This window comes from Macaca mulatta, chromosome 12 (genome assembly GCF_049350105.2).
Source record: "Macaca mulatta isolate MMU2019108-1 chromosome 12, T2T-MMU8v2.0, whole genome shotgun sequence".
NCBI classification, from domain to species: domain Eukaryota; kingdom Metazoa; phylum Chordata; class Mammalia; order Primates; family Cercopithecidae; genus Macaca; species Macaca mulatta.
The window spans coordinates 17,372,694-17,390,078 of record NC_133417.1 but is presented as its reverse complement, the minus strand read 5'-3'; the positions used below and the strand labels follow the sequence as shown (position 1 = coordinate 17,390,078).

Genomic DNA, 17,385 nt, shown 5'->3' with positions numbered 1-17,385 from the left:
TCTCCCCCGGCCCCATTTTCTCCTTTTTATTTTCTTTCCATATGGGTGTGTGGTGGTGATACTTTGTGTATATTTGTGTGCATCTGGGTACACACCTAAAAGCGTAAAGAGCGAGGCTTATGTCAAATTTATTTTTTAAAGTCATTTTTAGAAAGTGTCTTCAATTTCTTACGGAAAACACAGCTCCTGTAAGCAGTTATGTTTTATCTCATTGATGTTACCACCAAGTTCTGTTTGCAAGGAAAAATAGTACTGAGACTTCAGCTGTAAAAGAAGTGTCTTTTATATGTTTGCCTTTTACATTCATATGGAATGAGGGTCTAATTAGTTGGCATACTATATTACAACACTGAATCTGAGTTTTTCCATATTAGTAGGTACATATTTAAATCTGATTTTATTTGTTAGGTACTACTTGGTTTATTTGACGCATCCTTTAGAAAGAGCATTGAATGTATTAAATTTTAAGGAAAATGAAAAATTTGGAGCTATGTGTTTTCCTTTCTTTATGTGGTTGTGCTGAGACCTCCTTTGCTGAAATAGAGTAAAGTGGTGCTCTTTATAACAAAATAAGCCTCATGTCAACAAGGGCATGGAACTGAATATAGAGCTGGCATGTTTTGGAGATAATGGACTCTTCCGCCTTAATTTCAAATGTGCTCTGCATTTCATTCTTTTTCTGCATGCTTTGATTCTCATTAATGCTTTCAAAAAAATATAAAGCAGTCCTCCTTTAGAAAGTGATAAGTGGTTAAAATTTGGAAGTGCTTCCTATGTTTGAACAATTGGGCAGAATAATGGACCATTCTATTTCTGGCAGATAACTTTCAACCAGTTTAATCTAAACCTACTCCCTGTTCGAGTCTTCAGCATTTTTTTTGCTGGTATCTTTTAAATGACGCCATTATTAGAGTGAATGATTTGGCATATCAGTAGCTTAGAATAATCAGGTATTTAAAATTTCACATTTTGAGAAACAATTCATGTATTGTAAACCCACAAATCATTTGTAAGCAACAACAGAAACAAAACAGTGTTTAGAAAATCTTGCATTGATAGGGGAGAACATAAACCTAATTTAGTTTTCTAAATTTTTAGAGACCATAACTTGAGGGTTGTGATTTTTGTGAGCTAGGTCTGGTGAACAAATTGTATTTCAGTTAAAAGAAAGATGATTTTGTTATAAAAAAGCCTTCCAAGTTTGTTTTGAAAAATTATTTTAATTTCTTTACAGTTTCCCTAAGGGATAAAGGTGAAGATTAATGTTTTGGTTGAGTTAGAAAGATAACACTTATTAAAAATGTATTTTTGCACATATTTTATATTTGGGGTGGTATTTTCCTTTGTAGTTATTTTAAATATGTGCTACCCTTTCTGCCATGTCACCAGACTTTGATTTGCTTTCTTTCTACTGGAGGACTCTGATCACTTCTAACCAAGAACTGCATGTATGCATGTTTCAGTCTTAGAATTCTATAGGCCTTTTCTATAGCACTGTGATAAAAGGTGCCTAATATGCTTACTAAACTACTTCTTGGAGAAGGGTGTATCATCTCATCACATTATCTGTACCTGTTGAATTTCATTTTGAGATCTTGTGAACTTTAATTATATAAGGAGCGATGATTCTCTATTGTTAATTGGGAACATTGATGTAAAATTACATGGCCTCTGAAGGTAGATTTTTTATTTTTAGTGCTCTGTCTGAATTTTGTTCCCTGGGTTTCAGTTCTGTGTAATCTCATAATTTAAGGAAGAATTTTCACAGTTTTCCTTTTCCATACATACTTTTGTCCTTATGTAGAATTCTTTTTTCAAATATTTGAAGTAAGTAGATTATGAATATTTTTTTCTTCTGATTAAAACCCCTAATAACATTTCTGCTTTTAGTGTTAGTAACAACATCAGGGACAGATACAGAGTGTCTGGCTTTCTGAGAAATTTATTCTTTAATTCACTTAACTGAGTCAGATTACTTACATGTATTTCCATATTGGTATTTTTCATTACATGTAACTTTGTGGATTTCCCCCACTTTGTTATTCTTGAATGTTACCATTGCATGGAGTAGATGTTGTTAACTACTCATAGCAGCAGTGCATGCTAGTGACATTACCTTTCACCTTTATTATCTCTTACACATCCATTTTCTCCTATTCCTATTGACTAACTGTGCTCCCCTCCCACTCCCCAACCATCCAGGCTCTCTGCTGCCAGTGACTGCTGTCAACGTGGTGGAAACCAGTGGAACACAAGGGCCTTGCCCCCACCCCAGACCGCACATAGAAACTACACTGACTTTGTTCATGAGCACAATGTGAAGAATGCAGGAATCCGTCATGATGTTCATTTTCCTGGCCAGGCAGCCATGACTGAGATATGAGTGTTGAGCCTGTTAGGCATTGGGACTCTTTGTCATGCAAGTTGATGGTATACATTATCTGGTGTTTATGGGAGAATTTATAGTGGAGTCACTAGTTGTTTAGTGCTGTTTGTAATTGAATTCTTCCATGAAAGGGGCAAGGAATCTTAAGAAGCCATATGCCGTCAATGATAATGATTAATTTTTTGTATTGAAAAGAATATGTATACCATTGTGATTTTGGAAAGGTTTTCATGATTTTAGTATGTGAACACATCCCCCAGACTGTATCTAAGGAGAAAGTTTGTGTTTGTGAACAAGGTGCCCATTATTCCCCCACCACATGCCATCCAGAGAGATCGAGGTTAAAAGAATCGTACACACTAAAAACACACTGGAAGCATGTCCAGGCATGATATATCAGCCTTTTGAGATATTTATTAAAAACTTGTTCTTATACACTATTTTAATATGTCTAAAGTGACACATGCCTTAATTTAAGTGCCTAAGATTTGAATTAATGTAATTTTAAATTACAAACACTTTTACTTTTTAATAAACACAAATATTTTAACTTACCAAAAAGTTTAGAGATCACATTAATAATGTGGCTCATGTATAGAGAAATCTGAGTGGTTACTTTTGAATAGTTAACTGGTTAACCATTCAGTGGTTAACTGAATGGTTACATTACTACTGAATGGTTATATAAAATGGAAAACGTATTTACTTTGTCTTTTCATTTTACTGGCTTTTCTCTTTCATCTCATACACCTGACAGATTACCCAGGTTTGCAACAGTCTCATAATCTGATACTGTACAACCTTTAAAATAAAATTCTGAAGCCAAAACCATATGATTTTTAGATTGTATTACTATTTTTGATCCTTTTTGAACTTTAGAATTTCAAGCTCCTTAGTTTAATTAATAGAGGCATATTAGCTGGAAAAAGTCCATTTCTGATAGGAAAACATGTAAGGGAAGCATTTCTTCTGTCTTTTTTTAGTTTTCTTTTAGATTTTAGAAAAATTTTCAAACTTAAACTATGTATATAGAAATTTATAGATGTTTTGTATTTCGACGAGTTTATAATGCTTCCAGATAATGAAGCTTCATTATAAGCAGCTTAACTCATTTAATGCATCCTGCTCACATAGAGGTTGGTTTTATGTCTCAAATCCTTCCTGCCAGACAAAGATTAAGGTTTCAGAGGGCTTAATACTGGACTATTGGTTTAATACTGAGTGGTCTGTTGCAGTTTGTCCATAGAAGACCTAAATAAGCAGAACTTACTAATACTTAAAGAACAAAATTTGTTGGCAGGTTTCAATCTGAGTTCAGTTATAATTATGTATAAGGGGATGGCCACTCAAAGTATTTAGCGCATCCTCTAAATAGAAATAGATCTGTATCTTAAATAGCCCGGCTCCCATCTTTATAAGCCCATCTTCGTTTAGTGAGCTTAAAAATGGCCACTAATGTATGGCCCTTATAATTGTTTTGGACTTTACTAGCTTAGATGATAATTGCTAAGTATTGTCATTGCTGATTTTTTTTCTTAAAAGAGAGGAATTTGGATCGTAACATTTTAAGTACAGAAGCTCTGGGTTCAAGAAAAGATTTCATGGTATGTATATCATTAAAAAAAAGTACTGTTTCTATAGTAGAAGCCAAAGAGGCACAATGAATAACAAGCTTTCCTGGTCTTTTAGAAAGCTGTAAGGTTTGACTTCACTCACTTTAAAATTATTCTTAATCTGCAGGACAGATGCTGATATAATGCCCCATATATATCTTAGCAGATTGTAATAGAAGAGTAAGAGCTTCAGTTCATATTGAAAGTAGCCATTTCTATAGAATTTGAATTAATCAGTACTGTTACATTTAAGGGAAGATTCACATCATGGTTTTTCTTTTGTTGAAAACCTTGTTGTAAAGAATTCATTTGTGAATTCCTGATGAGAGAAACTGGATTGGATGGGTGTTAGGGATGGAGGCAGCGATAGGGGTGAGGAAAGTAAAGGGCTAAGGCTGGATGGTAGTAAAATTAAACTTATCTATTTTATAAAAGTTGCCATATGCTTCAGAATTTCTTATCAAATATGGCACATACTTGTTCTTTCTACTGATATTTGCAAGATGGATATATATGTTGTTTCCAGAGCTATCAGGTATTTATAAGTAGCTCAATCTAAATTAAATAAATTGTCACCAACCTATTTACACTCTGCATTTTATTATGCCTAAAGGGTCAGTGATGATAAATTCGGAATTAGAGAAGTAATACCCTCCAGAAGCGCCTTACTGGGTCACCGTCCTTTTGATCAAAGGGTGTCAGCAGCACAGAACTTAAGTATTATGTCATTTAATTTATAGTGCTTTGGGTAATTTTATTTAACATAATTAATTTTAACATCCTGAATTAGGTTGGTTTTATTTTGACTGTTTTTACAGTCAAGGAAACTTGTAGAACCACAGCAAAGCTAGTGACCTTCACACTTTCATGCATGAACATAAATGGGCTCATAAGATCATTGTCTCTTTTTGTTGAATTTCAAAGGCATTTACCTATCTTGGGGTAAGACCTAATGTTTCTGACCTTGATAGGATAATCATAGATAATATACTTTTAAATGAGTTTGCAGAGAAAAATAAATTTTATTTGTGCTGCTATGTATATAATATGTCTATTTTGAAAAGCACCTAGTATACAAACACTAATATTGTAATACCAGTATAATTCAAATCATCTTTTTTTTGGAGGGGAGTTTATTTAAAGTGTTGGACAAAAATATGTTATTTGTAACACTTGGTTGGGTCTTTTTTTTTTTTAATTTCTTTTTGTTGTTGTTCACTGTTCAAAAGGTACATCACCAAGTTGGATCTTTTTATTCACCAATGTAAACTGAACAAGTTCGACGATGGTTGTCCCCTATTAGTGCATCATGCCCCAATGGTGGGAGCTATAGTTGTTTGAGCCATGGTACTGTCTTTGGTCAGGGCACATTCTTCATTTCTAAACCATAGTTCGTTGCTTTGAGAGGCTGTTATTTTAGTGTTAGTCTTTGAATATTGGTTTGAAAATAATACAGTTACTATTTTTTATGGTTGGTATTAGGACCATTATTTGTTTTGCTAAAACAAAATCATCTTTTTTCAATAACATTTTATCTCTTTCCCACCACATACTTCCTTCCTGAATTTTAATATGTATTATACCACATCAGTTATATTCTTGCTTTCCAGGATTGTTGTGAATGCTTGCATGTTAGATGCTTTTACATAAGGGCTAGGATTTGGAGATACTTCTGTGGTGGGGAAACAGCTTTCTTTCCTTCCTTCTTCATGCCTGCCTCTTCCCTTGCCCCCATGTATAAAATGTGATTTGTCAGCTCCTTTCTAGATATTATGAGTCATGTGAATTTAGATATGGTAGTCTTCCTCTACCCCCCCCCCCTTTTGCAGAACATAAAAATTTCTCATCCTCTGTTCATAAAAATGTTTACTTTAGTCACATGAAAACATTGTGAGAATGGAATCTTGTTCCATTAACGTTAGGCTTGGCGGTGTAGAAATTAGGACATGAAGCATGTCACTTTCAGTGTAAAATATGTCAGGGAGCTTAATTTCTTTCATCAATTCTGGACAATTGCTAATGTAGTAATACACTTTAGTTGCTTTGAGCACCTTGGGCTGGTGAGAAGGGACATACATAGTATCTTTGTTAAAGAATGAGTGACGAGAAGAGAAAATTTAAAAAAAATTGGTGAAAGGAAAATAACTTTGGCTTTTTTATTGATATTTTTATACTGAAGTAGAAAAACAATTGTTCCTGTTCTTCCTGAAGGAATTGTTCTCACATTTTTTTTATTATTAGATAATTACCTAAGCTTTTGTGTTACAAGCTGTGGCCTCAGTAGAGATGGTGGTGCTTGAGTGAACATTTTACATTTTGTTCCTGACAGCTGGCCAGCATTGTGTTTATATTGGCATGGAAAAGAGATACCTGACTCAGAGAACAATGTTTTCCAAGGATTGTGACTAAAGACTTCCTTAATGGTATAATAATGTACCTCCTCATAAAAACAGGTTCAACAGCTGTAGCTAATTTTTTGTAGTTGAAGGAAGTTTCATTTGTTTTTTTTTTGTTTTTTTTTTTTTTTTTTGAGACGGAGTCTGGCTCTGTCGCCCGGGCTGGAGTGCAGTGGCCGGATCTCAGCTCCCTGCAAGCTCCGTCTCCCGGGTTTACGCCATTCTCCTGCCTCAGCCTCCCGAGTAGCTGGGACTACAGGCGCCCGCCACCTCGCCCGGCTAGTTTTTTGTATTTTTTAGTAGAGACGGGGTTTCACCGTGTTAGCCAGGATGGTCTGGATCTCCTGACCTCGTGATCCGCCCGTCTCGGCCTCCCAAAGTGCTGGGATTACAGGCTTGAGCCACCGCGCCCGGCTCATTTGTTTTGTTTTTAACTACTTGTAATAAAGAATTGAGATCCAGTGTTTAAGACTTGTAAGAAATTGCAGATTCCGTAATGAAGCTCACATCTACAGACATGACTAATTATTGATGATAATAAATGCAAAATATTTTGAATTATTAGGGGTAGAGTTAAAAGAATGAAAAATAAGAGGCTATGATAATAGGAGGATGATTGCTGGCTTGATTTACCCCCTCGTGAAACTAGTTAGAGGAGTATTCAGATAAATTGTGGAAAACATTAGAGGATGCAAAATACCATTGGAATTCATACCCATTAATAGAGAAGAATTTCTTATTACAAAACTATATTTGTAGCCCCGCCAATAGCTTCAGGAATTATTTAATTATAAACTCTGTAGAAGTTTGGAGATAAGACCTGTGTTTAATAACTTGCATTAAATCTTTCTGGGGACGTCATCAGCAAAACTCTTGGATAATTAGAAAAACCTGGGAAGATTTGGGTTCTCTGGAATATCCAAGTTATCACTTTGAAATTTCACAATCATGTTGGAGTAATAACATTAAAATATTTGAGTAGTAAAGGCATTGAGTATCAGTGTGAGTGATCCACATTTGGTAAGGAGGTCTGGGGCATTTGTTGCAGTGAGAGAGTTCAGGAGTCTTATATTGATACCTCTTTTTTTGATTCATCTCATTTGTTGAACACCTACCAGAGTACCTCATTGGGTCTTCTTTATACACAGCCACTTGTAATTTTACCTTTCCATATACTCTTGAATTTCTTGGCCTTCTCCCTGTTGTATGCATCTGGTAAAATCCAACTCTGTACACTCTACATATAAATGGTGAATGCGAAATACACACAAATTGTTGAATGGTCTTTCAATTTTGACCACTAAACTCAAGTGAGCCTTCAATGCTCCCTGATATCATATTATATTTCCTTAATCTATTTGTTCTCCTACAATGCTGGGCTGACTTTCTCCTCTTTCAAACCACTTCCTCTCTTCCTACTCTATGTTCTCAGCTGATGACCTTGCTTCCTACTTTATTGAAAACATAAGCAATTAGAAGAGGTCTTCTCTATACTCCCACCATTTTATCAATGAACTTACTTGCATTTGGGAATATGTTCCTTGCTTTCTCTGCTGTTAGCTAGGTGAGCCATCCATATTCTATTTAAGGCCCAGGTCCTCACGAGTCACTTAGATCCTCACCCCAAGTTACTCAGGACCTTCATTTGAGCAGTCCTCCCTTCTGTTCTACTGCATCAGTTTTCCCTTTCTGCTGGAATAATCTCATCAGAACAAAAACTTCCTAAGATAGCTCACATCATTTAAAAAAGAACTGTCCCTTCAATCTACCTCTTTTGGCTATTCCTCCATTTTTTTGTTTCACTGGTAGCAAAACTCTGCGTTGTAAGAATTGTCTATACTTGCTATCTCTTCTTTCTCGGAATCTCTTGAACCCATTCTAATCAAACATTGTCCCTGACACAAAGCACTGGGTATGATTGTGCAGGTTGCACACTATACAGGAGTGCCACATTTAGGAGAATGATGTTCACATAACTTATGGCAGTGATTTTCCAGCAGATGGCACCAAGTGTCTTGTTGCAAAAAGACTAGTGTATTTGACAATTTTACAAGAGATGGAAGTGTCTTTTAAGAGGAGCATTGTTTTAATCCATATAAAGGCTCTGCCTTGGGCTAATAGTGTTATGCTACTACTCCACCAAAATAGCTTTATTAGGTCACAGATGACCTCCATATTTCTAATCCCACAGTCCATCTTATAGTCAGCTTAAATAGCATTCGTAACAGTCGCTCACTTCTTCATGAAATTGTCATCACCTAGCTTAGAGATGCCACTGTTTTTTATTGTCTTCTAACCTCCCTTTAACAAGCCATCGTCTTCTAACAAGCCATGGTTTTTAATACCCTTTGCTAATTCCTACTTATCTCTCCAGCCCCAACCTCTGTTTAAGGAACTTTTCTATAACAATTCATTCCCTTTGTAATATCATCCAGCATTACGGTTTTAAATGCTATCCATGCACACTGGCAATTTCCGAGTTTATATCATCAACCTGGACTTTTAAATTTCCGGACTTATATATCCAACTGCCTATTTGACATCTCTACTTAGGCATCTAATATAGGCAGAAATTCCCACACCCCTCCTGCCCTACCTTCCCCTAATTTTTTTTTTTTTTTTTTTTTTTTTTGAGGCGGAGTCTCGCTCTGTTGCCGAGGCTGGAGTGCAATGATGCAATCTCTGCTTACTCCTGCCTCTGCCTCCTGGGTTTCAGCAATTCTTCAGCCTCAGCCTCCCGAGTAGCTGGGACTACTGGAGTGCGCCACCACGCCCAGCTAATTTTTGTATTTTTAGTAGAAACGGTGTTTCACCATGTTGGCCAGGCTGGTCTCGAACTCCTGATTGTTCGAGTGATCCGCCCACCTTGGCCTCCCAAAGTGCTGGGATTACAGGTGTGAGCCACTGCACCCGGCCCCCTATTGTTAACATTCCACATACATTCCATAACTTGTACCAATGTTAATTTCTTAGGTTTTGTTTCTTAGTTTTGACAAAACATTGTCAAAACAAAACCTAAGAAGAAACAAACAAAACTGGACCTTAACTCAGGTTTCACTGTCTTTCCACACATTTTCCAAGATCTGACCCAAGATCCCACATTACATTTAGTCCCCTTCAGTCTGTGACAGCCATTCCATGTCTTTCATGGTTAGCCAGATGCCCTGTGGAATGTTCCTTGATTTGAGTTTGTGTGGTATTTTCACATGATTAGTTTGAGGCCATGGATTTGGGAGAAAATACTGCAGAGGTGATGATATTGGGCATCCCGAATTTAGTATGTTCAAAATTGGACAACGTATATCTCCTGACCCCCGCAGTTTTTCCCATCTGTGTGGTTTTTGTAGCTTCGTAAGTGGCAGTTCTCTCTTCCGTGTTGCTAAGCGCGTCTTGGGCTCTACTCTAGACCTACTGAATCAGAAACACTGGAGGTGAGGTCCAACAATCTGTTCCACATGCCCTCCTGGAGATTCTGATGCATACTGAAGTTTGAGAAGCACTGACTTAGACCAGTGCACCTTATAGTCATCTTGACTCCTCTTTGTCTCATACTCCAGATGTCTTTCAGAATCAGCAAATTCTGTCAGTTCTGTCTTGAAAATGTATCCAGGTCTACTGCTTGTTACCATCTTTACTGCTCCCATCCTGTTTCCATTTTCTGTCAGCCCCGCCCTCTTTTTTTTTTTTTTTTTGGAGACGGAGTCTCGCTCTATCGCCCAGGCTGGAGTTCAGTGGCACCACCTCGGCTCACTGCAAGCTCTGCCTCCTGGGTTCACGTCATTCTTCTGCCTCAGCCTCCTGATTAGCTGGGACTACAGGTGCCCGCCACCACGCCCGGCTAATTTTTTGTATTTTTAGTAGAGATGGGGTTTCATCGTATTAGCCAGGATGGTCTCGATCTCCTGACCTCGTGATCCGCCCGCCTCGGCCTCCCAAAGTGCTGGGATTACAGGCGTGAGCCACCGCACCCGGCCAGCCCTGCCCTCTTACCTGGCCTCCTGGCCATTGCCCTTGCTCCTCTGCTGTCTGATACTCCTTTCAGCAGCTGTAGTGATAAAAACAGATCATGTCGTTTCTCTGCTTACACCTTCCAGTGTCCTTGTCTCAGAGTAAAACCTCAGATCCTCACATTGATAGAAACATGCTTTTCCCTCCCTTTATCTTCTATCAATCCTGACCTTGCTTACATCCCATCTTCTTACACTTGCTCAAACATACCAAGCATGTTCTCTCAGGGTCTTTGTACTTTTACCGCTTCCTGAATATTCCTCCTTTGAATCTCTTATGGTTCATTCAGGCACCATCAGGTTTCTTATTGGAGAAGCCTTTCCTGACCACTCTGAAATAATCATGTTCCCCACCCCCTGCCCAGTCTTATTTTTATTTCCTGTCTGCCTTACCCTGCTTTATTTTTTCTCACTCCTTTCATCTTAGTATGTGTTTGTCATCGCTACACAGACAGTCCCTTAGGATGATTCTTAGGATTTTTCAACTTTATGATGGGTTTATCAGAGCGCCAAGTGCGTTTTTGACGTATGATGGGTTTCTCAAGACATAACCCTACTGGGTAAGTCAGAGTATCTGTGTTTTTCAACAGAATGTATGCTCCATTAAGGGAGAGCATTTATTTTGTTTCCTTCTGTATCCTCATACACTCCATATGTTGTATTTGATTGAATGAATGAATACCAAGCATGGCTTGGCACACCTGGTGTTGCAGAAATAGTCAAAATACTGTTCTTGGCTTCAAGAAATTTATACTCAAACTGTGGAGATAAACAGTTTTACAAACAACTGATAAAGTGCTAAATCCAGCAAGCAAGAAGAGTAGAAGTGGTTGAAGTTAAGAAATCTTGGCATTTGCATCAGGTTTCCAGTGAAACAGAATCAGGAGCTTTGAATGAATAAATCATTACCGGCCCAGAGACCTATAGGAAAAGAAAATTCTAAAGTAGCTAAGTGCAAGGTGTAGTCCAGGAATGATAAATCAGGTTTGAGTAAAGAGTATAGAATTTATGGGAAGGTGTAGTGATAATGATAGCTAATACTTGAGTGCTTCTGTGCCAGACATTGTTCTGGAGGTACAGCCCTAAGTATTTACTCTAGCAAAGCATCTTCACTTAATACTTACGAGGATCTGTAAGGTATTCAGGCTAATGAAGAAACAAAGGCACAGAACAATGAGGCTGGGCTTCAAACTCAGACAGCTTAGACCTAGAACCCAGCCTTGGCTACTGTACTGCCTCCATAACTCTGTTAAGGTCGTTGGGGTCCAGATTGTAGAGAGTAAAAAGGAATGTAATAATAATTCTATTTTAGGAGGCAATGTGAAGAATGAATTCCAATTGGTGGAAGACTGGATTATATTATAAAAATATGCTGCCTCTATTCTATGTAGTTGTTAAAGAATCAGGTCAGTTTTCATGTACTGTTACGAGAGGATATCAGTGACACGCTGTTGAGTTTAAAACTTGAGTTGTTAAGTGTCTGAGGTTTGTTCCCATTTTTGTAAAAGCAACCAAATCATGTGTATATTAGGAAGTGCACACACACAAGAACCTAGATGGGTAAATAGGCTTTCAGAGAATGGGGGTGAAGGCAACATTGCTTTTCTTAGCTATCCTTCACAACTATAACAATAAATTACTCCAAAGTATGGAAGAAGACAAGAAAACCTGCTTCAGTTTACACAGGTAAGTGTCCATGAAAAGTAAGGAAATGGGTAGAAGAAAGAATGTCTTTACATATTTATACATTCTTGAGAGATGGGTATGAACTAAGACATTACCAAAGCCACAGATTAAAAATACTATGTATAACTACATTTAAAAATTTTAAGTGTATAATTCAGTAGGTTTAGTTTATTCACAAAGATGTACAACCATCACCACTATTTAATTCCATAACATTTTTATCCCCAAAAGAAACCTCTTTCCTATTAGCAGTTACTCTCAATTATTCCTTCCTACTAGCCCCTGGCAAATACTAATTTACTTTGTGTTTCTATAGATTTGCCCATTCTGGAAATTTCCTAAAAGTAGAATCATATAACGGGTGTTCTTTTATGTCTGATTTTCACTTAGTATAGGATTTTCAAGGTGCATCTGTTTTAGCATGTATCAGTACTTGATTCCTTTTAAAGGCTTAATAATATTCCCTTGTATGATGCCCAGTGTTTTATTTATCCATTGTCAGTTGATAGATATTTGAGTTTCTGCTTTTTGTGAATAATGCTATGAACATTCATGTGTAGGTTTTTGTATGAACATGTTCTCAGTTGTCATGGTTATAGCCATAGGAGTGAAATTATTGGATCATATAGTAACTCTATTTTTGACCTGTTGAGGAACTGCGAAATTGTTTTTCAGAGTGGCCACACCGTGTGGGTTCCAGTTTTTCCACATCTTCACCAACACCTACTATTACCTGTCTTTTTTATTATAGCCATCCTAGTTGTGAAGTAGTGTATTGTGAAGCTGGATGATGTTGGTATATTTTGATCTGCTTATTGACTTTTTGCTTATCTTCTTTAGAGAAGTATCTACAGACAGTATCCAACTTAATGGCTTGACTTAAGATTTTTCAACTTATGGTGTGAAACTGTTGTAATTTTGACATAATGTTAAAATTTGAATTTTGATCTTTTCCTAGGCTGTAATATGTGATACATAAGATATTGAAACTTTGTTTAAAAATGGGCTTTGTGTTAGATGATTTTGTCACACTGCAGGCTGATGTAAGTGTTCTGAGCACGATTAATGTAGGCTCGGGTAAGCCTTAACATTCTGTAGGTTTGCTGTGTTAAGTGCATCTTCCATTTACAACATTATCAGGATGTGACCCCATCATCAGTTGAAGAGCACCTGTATTTCATTTTTTTGCCCATTTAAAATTTTTGATTATTTGTCCTTTTATTATTGAGTTGTGAGAGTTCTTTATATATTTAAAATACAAGTCCATTATCAGATACATACTTTTGAAAACTTTTTTATTCTGTGCATTATGGTCTGTTTTGGAGAATGTTCCATTTGTACTTGAGATGAGTGTATATTCTGTTAGTGGAGCATTCTGTATATGCCTGTTCAGTCTTTGATTTATAATATTGTTCATCTTCTATTTATTTATTGATCAGAAGATAAACCTATCTAGTTTTTCTGCTCATAAAGTGAAAGAACTATTGTTGTCTGTCTCTAAACTTCTGATTTAGCTTTATGTATTTGAGGACTCTGGTTTTAGTTACATGTATGTTTATAATTGTAATATTTTCTTGATGATTTTCCTTTTGTCATTATAAAATGTCCTTCTTTGCTTTAGCAAGAATTTTTATCTTATAGTTTCTTTTACTTGATAGTAGTGTAGCCACTTCATCCGTTTTTTCGTTAGTGTTTGGGTAGTATACTTTTTTCCTTTTTATCTTGGTCTTTTTGTGTGTTAGAATCTCAAGTGTATCCCTTGTAGACAGCATACAGTTGGATCATGTTTTTTAATTCATTTTGCCAATCTCTATCTTTTAATTGGACAGTTTAACATTTACATTTAATATAATTACTGATAAGGAAGGACTTACGCCATTTCATTTGTTTTTGTATGTCATGTCTTTTTTTGTTTCTCACTTCCTCCATTACTGCCTTTTGTGTTAAGTAGCTATGTTCTGGTGTACCATTTCCATTCTTTTTTCTTTCTCTTACTATTTTATTTATTTATTTTTTGAGATGGAGTCTCACTCTGTCACCCAACCTGGAGTGCAGTGGCGCAATCTCGGCTCATTGCAACCTCTGCCTCCCGGATTCAAGCGATTCTCCTGCCTCAGCCTTCTGAGTAGCTGAGATTACAGGTGCCCGCCACCGTGCCCTGCTAATTTTTTAAAAATTTTTAGTAGAGATGGGGTTTCACCACATTGGTCAGGCTGGTCTTGAACTCCTGACCTCGTAATCCACCCGCCTCGGCCTCCCAAAGTGCTGGGATTACAGACATGAGCCATCGCACCTGGCCCTCTCTTACTATATTAAAACATTGTTTTCTTAGTGGTTACCTTGGGGATTACAATTAACATTTTATGTTATGTTGTGATCTGATGTTATGTGATATGTTATTTTTGAGACAAGAATCTTGCACTGTCACCGAGGCTGGAGTGCAGTGGCATAATCTCAACTCACTGCAACCTCTGCCTCCCAGGTTCAAACAATTCTCATACCTCATCCTCCTAAGTAGCTGGGATTATAGGAATGCACCACCACACTCAGCTAATTTTTTGTATTTTTAGTAGAGACAGTGTTTTGCCATGTTAGTCATGCTGGTCTTGAACTTCTGGCCTCGAGTGACCTGCCTGCCTCAGTCTCCCAAAGTGCTGGGATTAAAGGTATGAGCCATACTCCCCAGCCTACAATTAACATTTTAATTTAAAACAATCTAGTCTGGATTAATACCAATTTAATGTCAGTAGTACATGTAAACTTTGCTTCTATAGAGCTTTGTCTCCCACTTCGTGCTGTTTTTCTCATACAAAATATGTCTCTGTGCCTTGTATGCCCATCAACATAGATTTAAAATTTAGAAGGAACATTTTTCCAGTATTCCCATCATTTCATCTAGCTTTCACAGTGATTCTGCAGTGTGCTTTCCTTTTCCTATATGATTGAAGGAGGTAATTCAGTCTTCCGCACCAATCTGGTTCTTTCCCTCAAATTTAGGAAAATTAGGGAAAGCCTTATACTGGAAACTTAAAAATGAAGAAAACAATGTTTCTTGCCAAAAGAAGGACAATTTTCTTAAAAGTAATGATGAATCGTTTTTTGTTTTGTTTTGTTTTTTGAGGTAGGGTCTTGCTCGCTCTTGCAGTCTGGAGTACAGTGGTTTGATCATGGCTCACTGCAGCCTCAATCTCCTAGGCTCAAGTAATCTTCTCACTTCAGCTTCCCAAGTAGCTAGGACTATAGGGACATGCTACCACACCTGACTAATTTTTTTATTTTTTTATTTTTTTATTTTTTGTAAGATACAGTCTTACAAAAAGAGTCTATGTTGCTCAGGCTAGTCTTGAACTCCTGAGCTCAAGTGATCCTCCCACCTCTGCTTCTCCAAGTGTTGGGATTATAGGCATGAGCCACTACGTCTGGCCTAAATGTAGTAAGTCTTTATGCTACTACTGAAAAAAGAATGAATGTCAAAATAGACTAGTGTATTTGTGAAAACGTACCAACTGGGAATTTGCATAATATAATAAAAATCCAAAAAGATTTTTCTCTTTAAAGCTTCTACTAGAAAAGAATAAAAACATCTTGGATGTTACCCTTGAAAATATTTTTCATTTGCACTTAATTTTAAAAATTTATCATGAAATAAATACATATATTATATATAGAAAAGTCTATAAAACATACAGTTCCAGTTTGAGTATCTTTCTTCAGGTTAAGAAATAGAAATTACCACTTCTTTAGAAGTTCTTCTGGTCTCTTAATCCAAATTCATGCCAACACTCTTAACTCCAAGTGAGTTCCCAGGGTTCACTGCCTTCCCCAATTCTTTATTCCTAGCTCCCTTCTTCCCTGCAAGAAACCTGGCTTCTATTTGGATAATATGTGCTAAACAGTTTCAGAATTGCTATACCCATGCCACTGTCAACAACAAATCTAAGTGACATTTAGTATTTCTTCATGGTTCTCCTTTTTAGACTGAGAGTATATAGTTGAAGTATTGCACTTAAAATTTACTTGGATTCGTTCCCTTTCCCCCTCAGTGTGATTATGGTATTTATTTGGTTGTAGATGAATTTTAATTTTTCTAGATATTGCCTGACTCTCCTTCACTGAGGATTCTACATTCGACTAGCAGAGTAGGAGAGTGCTCATACCTCTCATAGCATCACCAACAAAGGATCAAGAAAGACTGGGATTTTTGCCAATCTGAAAAACAAGACATGGTATCTTAAGTGTTTTTTTCCCTTAGAGCTTTATTGAGGTACACTTGATGCAATAAAGTGCATCTGTTTAAAGTGTTTTGAATTTGGACACACACCCATGAAACCAACACCATACTCAAGATTCATGATGAATATGTTCGATGTAGTTTTCATTTAAATCCCTCTCAGTAGTATATTTGTATGTTTAGGAGCCATTTGCATTTTTTCCATAAATTGCTTGTTCTTATCTATAGTCCCCCTGCCCCCTCCCCATTTTTAAACAAGGCTGTTGGCCTTTGTCTTCTCTATTTTTAAGAAGCGTTTTTATGGATAATTGGGATATTAACTCTCTGTATTTAAGCTGCAAAAATATGTTTTCAGTTTTTCACTTTTTACTTTGCTGTTAGTACTTTTGCTATGCAAAAGTTCTAAAAGTTTTTATATAAGTAGATTGATCCATTTTTTTCTTTAATAGCTTCTGGAATTTAATAGAGTTTTCCTCATTGCTACATTTTAGAGGAATTCAGCTATCCTTGCCTCCAGCACGGTATGGGTTAATTTTCTTACATTTGAATCTCAGACCCATTTTGAATCTTTAAGATAGGATTAATGAAATCTAATTTTGTTATTTTCCAGATGGCTTTCCAATTATGTCAACCCCACTTTTCAAGAAATTCATCGTGGTGCTGAGGCAACTGTGTGTCCACATAGAAAAGAATAAAATTGTTCCCCCGTCTCAGACCTACATTTATTTATTTATTTATTTATTTATTTATTTATTTATTCATTCATTCATTCATTCTTTAACTTTTATTTTAAGTTCAGGGGTACATGTGCAGGATGTGCAGCTTTGTTTATATAAGTAAACGTGTGCCATGGTGTTTTGCTGCCCAGATCATCCCGTCACCTGGGTATTAAGCCCAGCATCCATTAGCTATTCTTCCTGATGCTTTCCCTCCCCGACACCCCCGACAGGCCCCAGTGTGTGTTGTTCCCCCTCCCTTGTGTACATGTGTTTGCATCATTCAACTCCTACTTATAAGTGAGAACGTTTGCTTTTCTGTTCCTACATTAGTTTAATGGCTTCCAGTT

At 36.8% G+C, this 17,385-nt stretch overlaps 1 protein-coding gene across 3 annotated transcripts in view; it reads left to right on the top strand.

Annotated features, from left to right (window-relative positions):
- The window catches only part of EPB41L5 (erythrocyte membrane protein band 4.1 like 5), a 166,574-nt gene that overhangs the window by 77,889 nt on the left and 71,300 nt on the right, over positions 1-17,385 (top strand). The window contains exon 17 of one of the 3 annotated variants that reach the window (XM_015109917.3): positions 2,203-3,214. The exons of the other annotated variants lie outside the window; for them this stretch is intronic. Coding sequence (XP_014965403.1) covers positions 2,203-2,383 — 181 coding nt within the window. The 3' untranslated portion in view covers positions 2,384-3,214. Of the gene's footprint in view, positions 1-2,202; positions 3,215-17,385 lie in introns of those variants that run through there. 3 annotated transcript variants of the gene reach the window in all.